At 37.6% G+C, this 19684-nt stretch overlaps 1 protein-coding gene across 4 annotated transcripts; it reads right to left on the minus strand.

The window, feature by feature from the left end:
- Positions 1–49: 49 nt before the first annotated feature.
- LOC133982203 (periphilin-1-like) lies at positions 50–18497 on the minus strand. 4 transcript variants are annotated; one of them, XM_062421151.1, is made up of 10 exons: positions 18345–18497; positions 17814–17871; positions 16602–16672; positions 15155–15385; positions 14747–14808; positions 11643–11705; positions 10814–10968; positions 7888–7964; positions 6793–6927; positions 50–1046 (listed from the first exon to the last, which is right to left on the minus strand). In XM_062421151.1, coding segments are annotated over exons 2-10 (1017 nt in total). In that variant the 5' UTR covers positions 17815–17871; positions 18345–18497; the 3' UTR covers positions 50–824. The 4 variants fall into 4 exon arrangements, with proteins under 4 accessions (XP_062277135.1, XP_062277133.1, XP_062277134.1 ...); XM_062421149.1 differs by having other exon boundaries at positions 10814–10971; XM_062421150.1 differs by having other exon boundaries at positions 10814–10971; positions 18372–18496.
- Between the last annotated feature and the right edge of the window lie 1187 nt (positions 18498–19684).

Consider the following 19684-nt stretch of genomic DNA (forward strand, 5'->3'; position numbering starts at 1 on the left):
GACATTAAAAACAAGACATCAATTAATTCCACTTTTATTTCAAAAGTTGACCTCAAACTCTAAAAGATAAAAACAATTAGGTTACAACTGAAAATAATAAAAATGTATAATTTAAAAATAAAAAATGAATCTGTTTTTGTATAAAATTGTTCTGCACTGAAAAACACCATGTTGGACTCTTTCATGCATTACAGTCAGTGTTAGTTGCACTCACTGATTCCACAGAGGTTAGCGCAAGTGTCTACATATGAATAAAGATTGCGCAAAGGTTCATGAGAGGAAAGTTTTAATATTTGACTCATTCATTCTGCAAATGCTCTTAATCGTAGGGATTGAACAGCAAGACCAAGCCTCTAGCTGGGTGAATGATCAAACATTTCACTTATATCTATTTCAGTAATAGATGTAGTGTGTAATCAACTGAGTGTTATATTTGACAATTTGTCCGTATATAATTTTTTACTATATCATTCATAGTAAAAACCCAGCTAGTGTGAAACTAGAACTGTTCAGGTTTTCATAGAACTTTGACCCAGTGTAATTCAGTCCACAAGGCCCCCCTTCACAATACTGTAGGTATTTTATTATTAACATAAACATATTAATTGTAACAATGATCGAATCTAGCTTCGGGTCTTAAATCTTTAGCAAATGGAAAAAAAAACACCTCCAGAGATATTGTCTTTTGTTTCTAATACAGTTGAATCCTTGCATTAAAATAATTGCAAGAGGATAAAAAAAACATTATCTGAATAGTTTAAATGTGTTAATCTTCTTGGACATTTTTCCATGTCGTCCAAAAATAAGATTTTAACTCCATATTGTCATTTCATTGGTTTTTCACCTTTGGATTGCCCTAAGGTGTCTGGCTGCTCTAATACTTCGTCCAGCTCCTTCACGAAGTGCCTAAGGGCATCTAGGCAGTGCTGTTTAATCTCCAACAGGTTTTCATCCAGTGAAGCCTGTAGTAGATTTTCCAAACTGGGTTCCTTGGCCACCAACATCTTCACCACTGTGCGAAATGTCTCACAATCCTGTCTGTAATGCTGCACATAAAAAAAACAATGGCAGGAATGTCAATATTCATAATGATACAGAGAAGTTTAAAAGCCAATGCCAAACCTTTATTTAAAAGAGCACAACAGTAACAAATAAATTGTGGATTGGTCTGCACTTGAGGCTTTCATAATGATTAAAGGTAATTTATATCTATATATTGTACATTTAGGGACATCTCATATATAGAATATAATTGAAAAGTTAGACCTGAAAGTTAGCATTTTGTGTTTTTGTTCCCATCTAACCAGAACTGAAAAAGGCTTTTCTTTGATGGCTTCAGCACCAAAGAAGAAGAAAAAAATAATTTTACTTGTTTTCTACTGTTAATTTTTGGAGGTATGGCTCAGCAGGACCTTCAGGATCTAAGCCTATTTCTTCTGTAGTAGACTGTCAAAATGGTAATGAAATGTTTTTTTTTTTAAATGATTGACAGGATTAAGTTTGTTCGCTGGTTTTCAAAATGTGTTTTACACCCTTTTTAGTTGCATTTATGAAATATCATAAGTTAGCACATTATGTTAGAAATTTACATTACATGGTGCACACATACACATATTTTGCTCTTCAGTTTAATAGACTGGGGTATATATCTGTATATTGTATTGCCTTACAGGTTTGCAAGTTAAAACATTATACACCTTATGACTGAATTTAATGGTTCAAATGACGCTCAAACCATGAAATGAAAATTTGATGGTAGATTGGCATTTTATGCCAACTAAACCATTTTATACGTAGAGGAATAGTGTAACAATTAATGTATTAAAGAAAATTTGTTTATAATTTGTCAATTCATTTATATTATTTATGGGCACTTTGAAGAGAAAATGCAACTGACCTCACAAACAAGCACTTCTACCTCAGAGCTTTTTGAACGTTATAGAGCTGTGAACTTAATGAACCCATTCCTGCTAAATTGGTGTATTGCATGAAACAGCTGTGTGAATGTGTGTATGCAAACCTATTCAAGCACATGTCTGCTCATGAGGTGTCAAAGTATGTTTGCAGCGCTGTAGCATTCTTTCACACCACATTGTAACAAGCTCTCACATCCCTCTCAGATTTTATTGCTGACCCAAAACTAGGCTATTAAGTTCTTTATTAGTGTCCCAGGTGCAAGCTCACAACATCTTTATCACCTGGGGAGAAAAAGCTTAATGTGGGACCCTGCACTGAAGCCGCGTAGAAGTTCAGGGCTACTCCAGACTGTCAAGGAGCAGTCCGGGACAACAGGGTCCTCCAGGGTTGGGTTAATGCAGGCCAGATTACCTCGCCCTTCAAGTTAGAGTCACTGGGGTAGGCAGAATGATTTTCTGTGGCTTAAAACAATTACTCTGTAGGCCAATACAATCTAATTACTATTTAAGATTAAATACACACTGACTTACAAAAATAGGCATATATGGCCATAGAGGATTTACTTTAGAAGACATACCTTATTGATCTCCAAGAATGTATCATCTCTAAAATAGTCAGTCACTCTTTGCATTAAATTTACCCAAATGTCAAGAGATATGATGTCCTAAAGTAGAGATACCTACAACAATGAGATATGACAACTTTAGATAGTGATTTAATAAAACAGATCACATAGCCACTTTAGGAATGTGGGCTGCATAGGCCTTAGTTGTCACCCAAATTACTTTGACAATATCTCATCTAACATTAACTGTCCGTTAAATGCAATAAAACACAAGCCATCAGATTTGGTAACTTTGAAAAGAAAAATACTGCCTGTCAACTTAAATCAATGTCCGGTCGTGAGCAGAATGTGAGGTTAACCGGTTAAGGGGCTATATTCCAGGGTTCTGTCAGTTATGGGGAAATTTAAAACCACAACTGTCGTTTCTTTGCCTAGATACACATTACGTAATGTGTATCTAAGCTAACTCATGATCGTGTATCCATCAATTTGTATCATGATCACAAGAGCCTTCGTAAATTCATTTTATCACCCTCACATGACTTAACTATACAGTGATTAGAATTTCATGATGGTTTTCAGCAATAAAAAGTGTCTCAGTACTGTACTACACTAGATAATATACTATGCTGAAGTGTATAACTTTCATCACATAGGGAGAAAAGAACACAAATCCAATGTAGAACTGTGAGTCCACAATCCAAAAAAGAAATGTGAAATTTGCCACAGTCCATATCACAATGATCTTTATGACCAAAGGGTTGTAGAGATATAGATGGAAACAATTTGCCACATGGGATCCACTCACTTGTTTTCAAGCAAAAGAAAGGTCCCGTGTTAAAACAAACAAAAGAGAAGCTGACCGAGGCTACTGAGAGTACCTGCTGGGGAGAAAAAAATTCCAAATCAACAATTTTTAGTGTATGTCAGACTGAAACAAAGGGAGGCTACGTACATCAAGTAAAATAATAAAATTACACAGACACATAACTTGGAGGAAGAAAATGACGGGTCTCCATTTTATGCTCTACCTGATAATTACAACAAAGTTCAAAAATGGCAATGCCTCCAGCCCCTAGATGACTTCTGTTCTCCTTAACAGCTTTTTTAATTTTATTTCTCTTTCCCTCTCTCCTCCCCTGATAATTCCCCTGCTGAACTAGTTACAGCATGTTCAGATAGTTGATGAACACTTATCAGTTCATTCAAGCATCCTGAACCCACATTCTGCATCACAAAATCATATGGGACTGCATGACTGTTTGCTCCACTTTCTGGGAAAAATGCACTAAATGTTGTGGTAAGATTAAAAGTAGTTACATTCATAGCTGACTTTAACAGCTATGAATGTTACTGGAATACAGGTTATTATAGCTGTATCAGAACATGCTCACACAGGGGGAAGGCAAGTCAAAAAAACTGACAGAAATATCCCAGACTGTGGGATATGTTTGGACTCAGGCTGATGCTTTAATGTCTGCAGATCATGTCAAGCGAATTCGCGGCCCCACATAATAATAGTCCTCAGCTTCACCACAAAGAAGTGAGAGACTCACAACACGTGTGGCCAGCTAAGCTCAGGGTCAACTTAATTCAACAAAACAGGTTTCATTCTGTGTTTTCATACTGTATATTATGAGATACCGCATCTCAGGCTGTTGTGATCCTTTTTTGTAACATAATCATAATTTTCCATTACACAGCCTCAAGTTGAGGTGGCTTCCTACTATCTCTTAAATGCAAATTTCTCCTTTGCACAACATTTTCACTAAGTGTGCATTATTGAAGAGAAGCAAAAATTGCTTCCAGGTTTGACGATGTGAGAGGAAACATGGGCTAAATGAGACACAAACATGTGGTGAATGTCCCACAAGCCAGTACCCCTCTAATCACTTAAGACTGATTATGTTTGCCATCTTTCAAAACAAAACCTTCCTAAACTTTTCCCAAGCTACAGCCTTTGTTGACAGTGATTACATTTTCACTTCATTATATCGTATATACACAGTTTTACACACTTGAAAGCTTAAAAAAAAAAGGATGAGGAGAGAGTTGGAAAAAGTGGCCTTATAATGAACTATGAACTCAAATTAAGAGCTTTCCCTTGATGGTACTGCAGCTGGACTGTAAGCTATCATATGCGCACATGCACATGAATATGTATGTAAATTTGTGAGAGATGAAGAGCATCACTCCACATTTATTACAGTACTGATTCATCGTGGAGTGACTTCAAACAGGCTGTTATTTCTGTAAAAACTGCTCCCATGTTACTTGAACAAACAGGAAGGGTGCTTTTGACCTGATCGTGCTCTATGTGCTGTGAGAAAAGGTTACAGGGAGGTTCTGCCTAAATTCCCTCCCTGGAGTGGGAGCCATAAGCTGATCTTTAAGCCTGATACTGTGGGGCCACACAGGACGGGAGCCCCGAGAGAACCAGCAACACTAGGGGCCTTAAAAATCGGGCTTCTGCCCAAATCAGATGTTTGTGGAGGTCCAAATTTTGAATATAACGACAGGAGTGTGCACTGGGATACTGGGTGGGGGTTGGAAAGTTAGGGGTCTGAGTGAGATTATACATACGGCTCTCACATGGACATTTAGTGAGGCTCTGTTCAAATGAGCATTGATGCAGGCAGGGGTCCTGCATAATAAGGGAAGTAGGGTAATGACTTGAGGGCTGGTACACATTAGGTGATATTAAAAGAGCCATTTTAATCACTCAAGCTGCAAACCGGACCTCTCGATGGAGGGGCTAATGGCTGAAATGGATATGTTTCATTTGTGCTGATTGAGATGATGAATGGACTCTTCTGAAAATCACTCCCAGGCACTTAGCTGAATTTTGAATGTATATTTTCCGAGTTCCTATGTTGCTGTTGTTATTTTATATGCTCATTTGTTCTGTGGTCAATCCCAAGAATAATAAATATCTTCTCTTGTCTTCTGTTATTTCAGAAAAAAGGGGAATGATTTATTGTGAAGAATGTTTACAAAACAAGAGCATGTTTTTTCATTATGTCTGTAATGAAATGAATTACCCTTTTGCAACATGTTATGTCAGGAAGTGTCATAAGCAAGAATGTTTACTGTGTCTATGTATTTGTTCGAGGTTTTTGATGTCCTTTTGAACCCCTCAGAAAGTATGTATTACAACAAGTGAATAGGCTGAATAGCAATGCTGGTGTGACAAATCAATTTTCAACAGAACCAGACCAATGCTAACAGGCTTATACACAGTATTATGACCTCGCTGAAAAATAAAGAAATGGGATATTAAGGAAATTAGGAATTGCATTTTTTTGGTTTATGAGAAAGTATTATTTTACAACTGTTGTGGAATGGCGCAGTTGAAGAGATCTGAGCCTAGAATAGCTTTGCCCACTACCTGATCTGCTCAGCTTGGCAATCGCCAGCAGTGATGGATCAGTGAGTGTTTAATTAAGCCTGGGGCAGATGTTACAGTAAAGAGACAGTAGAAGGTTATAGCATCTCACCAAGTCTGTAGAAGTGGTTGAAAATGGCAGGGTAAGCATATGTGCACTAATGCCAGGAGACGTACCACACTGTGGGTGGGCCGCCTGCATCCTGCAGGGCAATTCCTGCCCTGCTTTAACGGGAACAGATAAGTGGTACTGTAGTGCAGGGCGATGAAGGGGAGGGAAGAAACTCCAAATAGCAGGTCACGAGAGGCATCACAACCTGAGGTGCCGAAGACTTTTCTGCTGACTCATCCCTCTTCTCTACACCAAAAAGTGTCTCTCAAATACAGTGTTTCACAAATGTCATAAGTTGCCGGGCAGGGCACATTTATCCACCTTTTATATCAACTCTATACTCCAAGCTACAACAAAAGCGTAGGAAGAATCACCTCAGTATCTAGGCATGTAACACAGGGCACCCAGTGAACCACAATTAGGTAAAAACCCATTAGGAACCCTGATTATGGGCCTGTATTATCTCAGTAGCTACACAAAAAAAACTAACTTGTAATCCTGATATAGTATGTGTATTGTTTAATACAGTAGTGCACTACTTTAATCTCTCACTAATGCCCCTGGGACATGCTCCCTGCCCTGTGACCTGGAAAAATGCAGATTAAAGCATGTGGTTATTCCAAAATGAAGAAAATGCCACCTGAAAACTAAACGTTTGCAATAGAAAATGAATGAAAAATAAACCCTCACCTCATTTGCAGATTTGTATACATGTTTTGTGATCTTGAGATTCAATGTCAGAAAATGTCAGGTTAAGATGAACATTTTTGCTGCATTTACTACAGTATAGTATGGTATGGCAAATCTTATTACCTTCTCAATTTCCAGAGCCTTAGCCTGAATGGCCACCAATCGACGGGCCTTCAAGTCTTTCTCTGGAGTCGGCTTTGGCTCCATGCTGGCAGCTACCACCTCCTCCGACTCCGCTGCAGATGCAGGAGGTTTTTCCTAGCGGGCCAAAGGTTAAGGGTTAGAGCTGAGGTCACCCGGTTTAGAAACTGGTTCTGATTTCAAAGTGTTTCAAATAAAGACAATTTGCGGGTGTTGAGTTCTTGTTTTTGTATAGGCCTCATTATGCATGCCGCACGTCAACAGTAAATAGACCCACTATCACAAATACATCAAAAGATTGCACTGGCAATTAAAGGAAACACAGAAACACTAGCCTCAGGACCTAGGCTGTTTTAGCCCATTTACTGCAAGTCATGTACTATATGTTTTACCTATATTGTTCAAAGTTGCATTATTAATGCATGATAATGCCGTAGTAAACACTTTTTTACTTCAAAGACATGGAAATTGTTTTATTCACAAGTTACATTTATCATAAAAAATATTACAATATAAATCTCTGGTGTTTTGATGATGCAATGTTTTTGTTTCCCTTTTTAATCAGTTTGTATGGTTCCATTCATTATTATTAACTTATTTCAAGTATGGAATTCTTACAATTGGTTGGATGTGCCTCATCATAGAATATCTGAAGTATGATTTGACTGCCTATCATCAGAAAAAACTGGTATCATACTACAAAATTGCAAGCCATCAAACCTCATAGTTCTACCATTTACATGCTGAAGTTGTTTTAATTTCATTCCTTTTGAAGAGAAGGGAGACTATAATGTGCATGTCCTTAGTTTGGGTCAATATAATTATCCAACAAATTTAATTTAATTTGCTTTGCTCGAGAGAAAATTTGTTCTACCAAAGTTTTTGCTATGATTAGGAAATGTAAAGATGTACCTGAAAGTTATTTACAGTACATGTGATATTCCACAACACATCCTTACAGCTCAAATTAAGATTTTTCTCTATTACAGCAACAGAAATGGTATTGTGTTTGATTTTACTGACTGCAACATATTTCATGTGTGAGTGACACTGGTTGCCCTTAAATACCGGTTTTACCTTTGAAGATCCTGAGCTGTGAAGAGACCCCTCTGCAGAGCTGTTGGGAGTGTGGCTTGTCACCACATTAGGCTTATCTATGGAGAAGAGTACCATGAGACATTGAAATGGAAAGTGATTAAACAAGCAGATAATCATGCTGAAATGATTATATTTTTTAAAAAACTGTTCTAACAAAACTGTAAAAAGATTTTTCTTTTTTGCCATTTTAAAATTTTGCTGATTTAAAATGAACCCAGAGGGAGTGCTCTGGTGGGTCAGCGGTCTGAGATGCATGTCACATTAACTGCAGCATCCCCAGTTCAAATCTGGACAAAGACCTTTGTTTTATTTGATTAATCTTTAATAATTGTGTCACTCAGTTCTCCCCACTGTGCTGTCTAAGAACTGCAAAACACCATAAAATAATAGATTTTTTAATAATACCCTGGAGCACAATTATTTTTAACTTTGAGACATCAAACAAAACTCACTTATCATTCTGAACAATCATGAAGCGAAGGCACTATGACGCAGCTGAAAACAATAAATCACAGTGTTTTTAATACTCCCTTGTTTGAGCCTCCCACACAATAGCGGTCGAGGAGTTCAGATACGCCTAAATTGAAATATTGTCCTATGCTGGCTCCTATGCGTCTAGAAAGAAACAAATATGGCCAAGTTGTTTGTTTTTGCTGAAGGAATCCCCCATAGTGATTAGACTGGGCTAAAACCTCCATCTTAATTTGAGTTCCTCAGGGGGGCTATGGAGTCCCCAGGTAGCTCTCTCTCCACAAACCCACCAAGACTGCAAAACGGCCGGAAGACAAGATACTGCAGTCTTGAGCAGACAGAGAGTGTTCAGGCCGGGGTATGCTCAAAACAAAATGGTGAGCGAAAAGAGTGGCTTGATACAATAATTATATATTAATTAATTCAAACGCATTCATTTATACCAAAAGTAACAGATGTATCTGTGTGCATAGTTCTCACCTCTGCACACTTCTCCATCTTTATACAGCCATTTTCTGTATAAAGTGGGTGTTCATCTTGGCCTGTACATTTTGGACTATAACAAAAACTACTGGATACCCCCTACTCTACCCCCCAATGTCAGAAATGTGTAGGGGGAGGTGGTTCTAGACTGTCAAGCATTAGATCTGACAAGCCCTTCATTTACTGTGACATGCAGTGGCACAGAAGGGAATCTCTCACTCTTTGACAAAACAGACGTAAGCTGTATTTCACATTATAAGAGCCTATTATGAAGCCTATTATACGGTCTACCAATGCCCCAGAGGTCTTCATCTGCTCCCTTACTGCCAATTCACCTGAAATCCAGACCAAGCCATGCAAGTGGTAGCATCTCCAAAATTACTCACCAATACTAGTCATCATCAATAAATAATTTGTAAAAAGAGATTGCATAGAGCTTCTGTGTACAGGACAAAGCCTAGTATACATACACAATCACTGAAATCCTATTTCTATGTACTTTGCTGTGCTGGCCTAATTAGTATCCCAGATGGGGGTGGAGGTGGGAGGTACAACTGTTTTCTCACTGGTTTATTGCATCTTCAAAGGGTGGTACAAGGGGCTATGTTTTCAGCACAATAATATGCATATGCATCTTAGAAATCAAAGCACAGGAGAAATTACTGTCTGTACTCCTTCCCCTCAGCCTAATAACCTTATGTCAGGTCACTTTAAAACAAGCATTTGTAAAATGTGAATCCATAAATTTAGCCGGCTCAGCATTGCTAATTAAAGTTCTAAAGCCTGTAAAAGTCAAAAGAAAGCATATAAAATGAGGGATCCAAAGTGATTGTGAAGACATTGTTAAACCACCACATAAACTACTTTCTCACTGAAGAAAAGGTCAGGTTCTGAATCCAAAGCCAAACCACCCCAATAAACCAAGGGTATCCTTTTTCCCAGACTCTGAAAGTGTGTGTGGTGTTAGTGTAATTAACATCTTAACATGTTTCAGCAAACCCTGACCCCTCACATTACACACACCTCTGAAAACAGATGCTTCACCTGGACTGGCTTAATTCCTTTAGACGTTATAATTATGTGTATACTTCTGTTAAATGGAAAAATGATGTCTATTGTTGGAAGGTCTAACAGCTACAAGGACTAGCATTGTATTCATCTCTTTTTATAAGATACGGATAAATACTTCAACAGTCCCACTGTCTATGCTCCCTCAGGTTTTGGATGCTGTGGCCAACAACAATGTCAGGTTGTTCAGAGGGGTGCTTTGTTATTGGACTTCATACTATCCACAGGGCCAGCAGGTCAAACAGCTAGGTCCATTACTGCTAGTTCTGTGCAACAGATTTGAAAGAACAAGGTGAAAGTCAAAGTAGGAGAGTGCAAAATGTATATGGACCTGATTCCTTCAGTGTGTTATAAAGTATATTTTTACTTACTTAAAGTGTATTATACATAGTATTACTATTAACAGTGAGCTTTCATATGAAAAAGAAACATCAGATTAACATGATGTAATGATTGATAAAGTGCTGAAGTATAAAGTAGTATTACTGCTATTATACTAGTTTCTTTATTGATATTCCTGAGTAGATGTGTAGACGTATATGATGTTTTGTGAGGAAGCTTCCTGTGTAGTCATTTTCAGCTTGTCTGATAGAACTACCTTTAATTACTTTCAGCTAACCACAACTGAGAAACAGCCTTTTCCAAATCCATAATCTTGAGCTAGGCGAGATCCACTGTAGACTTAAAGTATAGGTTCACAATTTCTCAAGTATGTCTTAAAACAAAAGTCAGGAGCCCATTTTAACATTGAAACAATTTTCATTAATCCTATTCATACTGGCCATCAAAAGATCCTCCTCTCCAAATGTGCTTACAATATAAGTGATGTGAGACAAAATCCCCTGTCTTTGTTTTGAGCAAAAAACCCTCCTTTAATACTTACTCCTCTGGTAGGTGTAGCCTTTGTCCCTGTCAGGGGAGAAGCTCTTATTGCTATTGTTTGACCCAGAGCGGACAAGTGAAGATGAAGATGGCTGGGTTTCTCTCCTTACAGGAGAGCGGTCCCGTGCGCTTCCCGGCTGAGATTGCCGGTTTTCTCTGCTGAAATAAACAACAACCATGTTAGTTCATGAAACCACTGAATCTTCCCGGAGTTAATAGTTTTAAAAAAAAATCTACAGGCTCTCTGCAAAAATCAGTGTTGTGAATATTGGTGACAAAACTAAAATAACAGTGATCAAAGTTATTTAGAAGAATAATGTCTATCAATGTATTTTCCATTTATATACGTACATGACAGCTTGAAGGAGGAAACACATTTCTGAACATGTCCTGAAGTTAAAATAAGGGACATAATACTAAAAAGTTGTACTATAGCACTCCCTTAAAATTTGATTATTGTATATAAGTGGTGATTTTTTTACATTAATTCTTCTTTGTGACGAAATCACTTTGCTACATAAGTGGCTTCATCTGGACAATAATTGATTTGCTGATAAATAAGTGTCCTATTCTGAAAACCTAGCACACTGGACTATCAATAAAATGTAAGAGTGGGGGATAATTTGTGTGTCAGAATATCAATTAATAAAATAGCATCTGGTCATTGCTTTTAATAAATTTATTTTGTCCCTTTTGAAGGTCAGCAAGAACTAGACTAAGGATTTCAAGCCCTGCCTCCTTACAGTTGAGAGTTGAGAGTTTGTAACCTGTATACCTGAAAACCATATGAATGTGCGGGACTTGATTTGTCTTGTTTGGATTGTACTGACCTTTGAGAAGGGGCTACCCCTCGACCTCTTTTGTGGAAATAGGGTCCAGCTCTGCCACTGTGCCTGAAAAATATATTTTTTAAATACAGCATATATAGCAACATCAATGGCTAGAAATGCTGATCCACACATGGCAAAAACTGTTAAGGTTAAGGGGAAATATGATAAATAAATCAACAGTAAGGATAAGGATAAACGTTATTGTCCCTTGTGGGAAATTTGTTGTAGACAGCAGAACTACAGGGGCTGCAAACACAGACACATAAAACACCAACAAACAACGTGAACAGAAAATACAACAACAGTATATCAAGTGTAAATTCGAAGTTCATCATTTTTATCATTACTGGTTTAAGAAGATAAAGTTTGGGATATTTGTCAGTGAACGCCTTCAGATGAGCAATGGAAACAGAATAAATAGAAGACAAAACCACAAAGACTTCATTCCAGACTCAGTGGATCACTGTGGCAAACTGATCAATTTGTGGAACGGAGGCAATCTTCCACTTTGGCACAAGCAAGAGTTAGACCAATTTTGGTCTTCTTTCAGTACTATCTGTCTTCAATTGAAGGCAGAAGCCACTACTAAGCCCAGTATGGAGCTGAAGTCACAAAGCACTGCCACCAAATTTGTTATTCAACCATGTAATGCATCGACCCATCAGAGCATGTATCTAACGTGGTACGCCCAGCACAAGCGCTGGAACATCACTGTTCATTGTACCTAATTTTTACGATTTTCCAGACTCAAAGCGTATGTTCCAACAACAACCTTTAGGTCCTGAGGTATAAATGACCCAAAGGCACCTGGCTGTCACGACCTCTGCCTGAACTCAAGCTACATCTCAAACAAAGAGCAGGTCTAACAAGGCCTCAAACTTTTATGACTAGGGTCTGTTTGAAGTAGCCAAGACTCAGCCTGCCATTTGCCAAACACTGAATTAGTAGTACACAACGCATCTAAAAGGTAAGAAAAAAAAGTTAGAAAAAAACTTCTAGTTCTATGGAGATTTAGTCATTACACTAAGAAACGACTAGACCAAAGCAAGTCATTGGTGAGTGATGAAGCCTAAAAATGAACTGTGGGTCTCCAGAGTTAAAGCTAATAACAACAACTGACAATATTTGCATTTTTATTCCCTTTGCTTTCTTTAATAACAACAAACAGCAAAATATAAAAACAACAACCTGGCTTGTTTATGTGTAAAAATGAACTTGATAGATTTTAAAAAGCAGCTTCCAAAGACCAGACAGAGCTTCATTTCAGATGCTACCTTTTGAAAGTTCATTAAAAAAGTGACTAATTACATGGAGCACTACATCAGGCACATAACTTATGCCATGATCTGTGAGTAAAAAACTCCACAAGGGAGAAAGAAAAGCGATTCAAATGTGTGTCACAAACACTACACTGCAGAACTTCATTATGGAGATGCACTACTTTTCTTTATCCTGCACAGATTAAGCTAGATTTATAGTTGAATGTTAAGCAGTTACAGAGCCTACACACGTAGCTATGCTGTTGTTCCCCGTGAGTGTGAACCCTGCTTGGTCTTACAGGAGTGCCTGTAAAGTTTCTGTTTGGGGCTAGAGAGTCAATTTTAATTAGTCCCTTGTCCACATGCGCACTGCAGCACTTTGTGCAAGAAAGGACCCTACAGACCAACTTCCTGCCTTGCTGTCCTTGAGATAAGATGCAGGGAAGGGCAATCAGCTGCCTATTTATAGCTGAAACATAAACTTTCTCTAAACTGAGGAGCTGGAACACTGATTTTCTGATAGAAACGTTGGAGCATTATAAAAGTCGAGTGTTGACAGTGCAGAGACACTGCCACAGCCCGTTTATGAATATACTTCACATCTTTTACTGTCAAAACTGGTCCAACTTGTCCCTAAAATGTTGTCATACAATGGAACTTCCATATCTTTTGCCAAGATCTAAAGCATTATGATAAAGCCAAGAGGGTAATCCACCAGGGTAAGCATCCAAGAGCCACAAACTGAAGCAGTAACAAATCAATGATGGCTATGATGTCCGAATGCAGTGTTGCCACAAACACTTAATCAATTAAGTGTGATTGACACCTCAGACCGCCAACCAAAGCATGTCAAAAAAATTGTTTACAGGTGGCAAAATAAAAAAAAATATTTTTAAAGTACATTTAGCAAATAATGATCCCAGGCATCCAGGTAACACAGTATCCACTGTCTATAACCGTATGTGTGTCTAAATTTCAGTTTAGGTAGGTAAAACGTTTTTAATCACTTTTTAAAAAAAAGTCTTAACACTAAATATTTTCACCAATATGTACCTCACTTGTTTCATGCAGTAGCAGCACGGCAACAGACAGATTTTTGAGTAAATACATTTTAATTTAATGCAGATAAGTTATACTTGACCGATAGGAGACACAAGATATGTTCTGCTTGGAATATCTGAGGTGTGTGTGTGGGTGTTTGACTCAAGAGGGAGTGGTCCAGCTGTTTTTCCTCTTAGGGTGGGGTAGGGGTTGGGGGTGGGGTTGTGTGGCTGAGTGAGTAGACACTAGTGCCTTTTGTCCCCGTCTCTAGCCTGGTATGACTCCTGGAAAGGGGGGGCCCGTAAACTGTTGGTATGTTGAAGTGGCCGGGGCAAGAAGAGTGTCTGTTGATGTAAGAGTTATAACTGCTGGACTTAGCTGCTCTGTCTGGGGTTAAGCTCTTGAGCTTACCTTAAGAGCAGTGTGATCACACATAATTGAAATATGCTTATACTTTTCTTCCAAGGCATTTACCGAAGCAACAATGTGTAATAACAGATGTTATATTCTTTAATATTGGGTGGTATGTAGGAGCAAATAATTAAGTTCAAAGTGATTTTACATGTATACGATTGGTTGACTAATCAATCTTTTCTCAATGACATTAAATGCAAAGAAAGCCACAAAACATGAGGGTCATTACATTTCCATGAAGGTAATGATATTCACATTTCAAATGATAGAACTCTGCCTCCTCCTAGAGGCCAGTTGGATGCATTACAGTCAGAATTTTAGTGAAGCCACTGACAGTAACATCATCAGACAAAAATTGACCTTTGATATAAAAGAATCAATATAAATTACCTTGAGCCTAACTGATGCCTCAAATCATCTCTGTTATAACGTATCTGTGAGTATGGTGCCTCCTGAAAAACAAAAATCACAATTACAACAACCTTAATTGAGAAATGCTGCAAATGTGGAATGTTTATGCTTACATTTAATGACACTGTTGTGAACTACAAAAAGGCCTACGAGAACCTAATTACATAAATGTCATTTGCTGTTCTGTTGCTATCTTTCTAACATACTTATGTTGGAGTCATACACATTGGTATGCCATTTCTGGAAGTTTCTATTTGATCAGCTTAAATGATCAGACTACTCAACACTTACAAAGAGACTGGTTTGGCTATAGCGCTGTGATATTTTAATGGTATTAACACATAACAGAATTCGATTTATAAAGAAATCATTCCAAGCTTGTCTTACATTACGTGGGGGCGAGGAGTTTCTGCGAAAACTGCCAAAGTTGGGGTTTTCCTCAAAGTATCGACGATCATTGTGTGAGTAACTGCCTTCCCCGTGACATTCTCTTGCGTCCTGGTAGTTTTGAGGACTGTCATACCATTGGTCATCATTAAAGCCTCTGTCAAATTCCGATCCCGGCCGAACCATAGGACTCCTCTTTTCAACAATATTGACAACACGATGAACTGTTACCTGCATGACAAGAATAATTAAGAATAACTTGATTAATAAATAACATGCTCTTGAAAGTGCTCCAGAGTTCAGTATAAATGGATACAAAATATACATTGTTTGAAACTAAAGCTGTTATTTACAAATAATTATATTTGTGGGCAGAATGTTTGGAGGCATTTCCATTTTAATCGCTAAACCCTCCTGGTAATGAAAACTGACATTGCACTGACAATTAAACGTGGACACAATATCAATATCTCCCCCGAGAGTAACCTTAAAAAAGTGAGTTCATCTGTTTTTGATGGAGAATAATAAGTTAATAAATAGTGCTACCATAAATATCTACAATGGTCACAAGAAGTTAATCACAAGACTGCAGCTTAAATAATAATTACAGTATCATGATAACAACGACTGTTTATAACCAACGACTTCTGAAACCAATTCTGAAATAGTAGCCCGGGCATGATTAGTAGCATGGATGAATTATTTATTATTTCGTATACAGAAATAATTGCACAAATAGAAGTGGTGTAGGAGTGTCTTGGGATCATTTATAGAATTCAATTGTATAAGTCATCATCGCCTGGTGTTTTACCAGTTGAGAGGGATTTCATTTCATTTTACAGGACAGGCGCCTCCATCCAGTCCCTTTCTTCTTCACTGAAGGTTGGTGAAGATGTATCTCTGAAAAAGCCTTCCACTTCCATTTCACTCAATATAATATAGCATTCTGATTTATACAATTCTGTCTAGTGTTCAGAGCATATTAATTTAAGTATAATTTAAATTTTGAAGGAAACCTGATAAAATTAGATATCTACCGTCTCAACTATTTGTTTTAATAGTCTAAATGATATTCTCTTTGCTGACCTCTCTAGAAACTCTACTGCCTGGTAATGAAAAAAGCAGACCCACCCATCTGTGTCTCAATTTAACCGGTTAATATTTCATTTAGATGGGTCTTCTGTAGCATTGCCAAATAGCATGACAGGGATTTCAAATTTGTAATAATTTTGTATATTTTCATTTTATTTGAGATCCTTTTACATTCCAGCTAACCTATTACTATTAGCTGGGCCAATTCATTTTATTATAGACCTTTATAGTGTCCTCTTTGTAAACCAACATAAAGGGACAGACAAGGAAAAACAGAGTATTACATGTAAAAACAATATGACACAAGCCAAAAGAAAAATAATCAAAACAAATAGCAATAAATAAAATAAATTACCTCTCTTGAGTCCATTTGTGAAAAGCGCTCTTCATACGCCTCTCTAATTGATTTTGCACGTCGATAAGCCACTACAAAAAAATGGAATGTGTTTGTGTGTTGGTCAGGCTGAGTTCAAAGTACAGCTATTATGCACAATATAAAAGTTACCTAACATGAAACAAAGCTGAACATTTTCTATTCAAAAAGATTACATATGAATTAAAATAGACTGTTCTATATGCAGTCACAACAAAGGCCATGTACTCTGTGATACAAGGGTGCAGTGTCTTCATTCCTGGTTAGCAGTGGAATAGGCTTTCTACCTCCTAAGCCACATTTCTGAGCCAGGAAAAACTAGCTAGCCAGTATATCATCTAGTGGAGGACTCAAAGTTTCAGACTTCATCTCGACAAGCCAGAGATTGGAGCCACAATCTTTCAACCATGACACCGCCCACATTCTCAGAGTTCCTCTAACACTAAAGCAACAGGCAGGCCTAGCTCCGCTGCCAGGCTGCAGGCATCCTTCACCACTGAGGTGCTGACAGAGGATGGGAGGTGGAAACTGTTGGCCGACCATCTCCAGCTGTCATATAAGCTCACAAAGCCAGTCCAGAAAATTCTTTTCACTCATGACCTTATGGCAATGCTCAACAGGGAGATACTTGGAACAGACATCATTTCAACTAGGCTCTACATTTTTCTCATTCACTTACACATGACATGATCCTCTCTTTACACCTGCTTAGGCACATGCATCTCTCACTGGCTTATCAGTGGGCTTTTCTTTCCATTGTTAAACTGGAAATGCTTTGTGGCAATTCCTCCTTAAGTATATTATCTATATAAATATTTCTTGAATGAGCCATATAATATGCACAATGAGCTTTTTTAAATCAGATATAATTACTTATGTCACGTGATTCTAAAAAAAAAAGTGTCAACAGCGTGCTCCTGTCAGGCAGCTCTGATAGTTGTGGGAAAATCCTCTTTGACCAACTAGAATAAATAACAATGAAGGAGCAGGAGGCTGCAGGGAAAGACAAAGATGAATCCATCATCCTCAGCATTGTCATCATAAGATGTTGAAAAATGTGCACTGCTGAGCATGTGTAACATAAATTTCAGAATGCTGAAGAAAAACAATTAAGTTAAGGATCAAGGTCAGCAGACTACTAATTACATTGGTGTGGTTGTTCAAAACATGCATCATTTATCTCTGTTTACTTACTGATGAAGGTCTGAGACTGTCTGGTATGCTCAAGATGTCACAGAGAGGAATTACAAACCTACATGACGGAAAAGTGTATTAGGCACATTTACCCCAGATCATTTTGATCACATATTCAAACACACAGGAAAAACATTGTCTTGTAAACAATTCACACACCCACACAAATAAAATGAACCCTGACTCAAGCTCAACAACAGTTCTACACCACACCTGACCCACAATGCCACGAATAACTTCACAAAGCCCTAAAGGAACAGGAAAGTTTGGTTTAAGACGAGAAAAGACCCTAACAGACCTTTGTCAACAGTCCACTCTCTGATTTCTGCAGAGGACTTTGCTTCCCCACTCTGCCATCTTTCAACTGTAGTTATCCACAGTATTCAAGTATGTAAGGATCGATGAGACATGTTACAGTAACTTTATATAATTTCAATGTTAGGGTTGGATGAGAAACCTGCATTGTTGTTGTTAGCAAAGCTAGTGGTTAGCATCGTACTAACACGAGGAGGACGTAAGAAACCTACTCACCCAAAAAATGATTTTAATACCGCTCACCGCCAAGTGCGTTTTACATATTTTTCCTATGCCTACAAGATACTTATAAGTCAAATCCAAGTTAGACAGCAGTGCAGACTTTCCCTCTTCGTGTACAGGTGCAAGCAAAACCAAAACAATCCTACAGCTTCATTTATATTCATGTTCCTGTCTGCTCTTCTTCGGTGAAAAACGTGTCTCCAAAGAGTAACGCTTCGCTTCCCTCTGGTGGCAACTAGAGGACATACCCAAACTACATTATGTTGGTCAACTGTGGAAGGTATATGGAAGATATATTCACACATTTACTTTAAGAACTATCAGTGTAAAAATGTTACATTACAAGTAAAAGTACATTCGCGTTGGCAAAATAGTGCAGTGTAAATCACAAAAGAAATATTTAAGGCAGAAGAACGGCCCCTATCAGTGTTGTATTTTTCATGCAGGATTTTAATGTAGTGTGACAATGTTTAGCTTTTTCCAACGCACATATAATATAGCTCTAGAGAGCACCTGCATCAATGCTGTATAATTATCTTTGGATCATCTGAATTTCCTATTTTTGTAGCTATAACAAAATATAATGGTAAATACAAACACATTCTTGATAGTATGCACTAGCAATGCTACAGACAAATAATTTATACTGGCTAAGCAAAAAAAAATACATGTATGTTTAGTGCATTTAAAAGTGTATCTAAATCGTATAAGAGACTTGTAAGTTCATTATGAAGGGATCTTCTAAAGACAAGTATGAACAGGAGGAATGATTACAGCAAGAAAACCAAGCTTCAATGTTCATTTTAACACCTGACTATTGTCACATGCATAAACCTATGTATCTCTGTTCACAATGTACATTACAGATTTCTAAAACATCCTCTAAATATTTTAGTTTCCATACAAGCATATATTGTATGTCATTTCATTTAATGAAAAGTATAGGGTTTGCATCTGATATGTGCATTAAGCAGTAGACATATAACACATTTTAATATAACATTATAGACATGAGACACATCACCCAATACCAGACACAGCATCCAATACAATTCCTTCAAGTGCCATTGTGGATTTAATTATTTATTGCAACTTCATTATCTCCCTCCTCACTTTATTTGTGATTAATTCCATCTCAATACATTTTGTAGTTTCTCTTTATGTGTGGTGTATGCAGTACCGTGTCCATGTTTTATATTCTAAAGGTTCATAATTTAGATAGTATTCAAAATGATTATCTTTAAGGTTGCTTTACATGATGCATGTAACTTCTTTTCTGCAGCAATGGATATCTTATGTGGAAAATGGAAAATACAAGCAGCAAATACCTCTAA

This window comes from Scomber scombrus, chromosome 6 (genome assembly GCF_963691925.1).
Source record: "Scomber scombrus chromosome 6, fScoSco1.1, whole genome shotgun sequence".
In the NCBI taxonomy this organism is placed as follows: domain Eukaryota; kingdom Metazoa; phylum Chordata; class Actinopteri; order Scombriformes; family Scombridae; genus Scomber; species Scomber scombrus.

Excerpts from the sequence above, each read along its gene's own strand:
- LOC133982203 (XM_062421149.1), bottom strand. Across the intron at positions 7,965-10,813 it reads AGGCTACACCTACCAGAGGA|ATAAGCCTAATGTGGTGACA; the intron begins GTAAGTATTAAA and ends TCTTCTCCATAG. Across the intron at positions 6,928-7,887 it reads ACAGCTCAGGATCTTCAAAG|GAAAAACCTCCTGCATCTGC; the intron begins GTAAAACCGGTA and ends TTGGCCCGCTAG.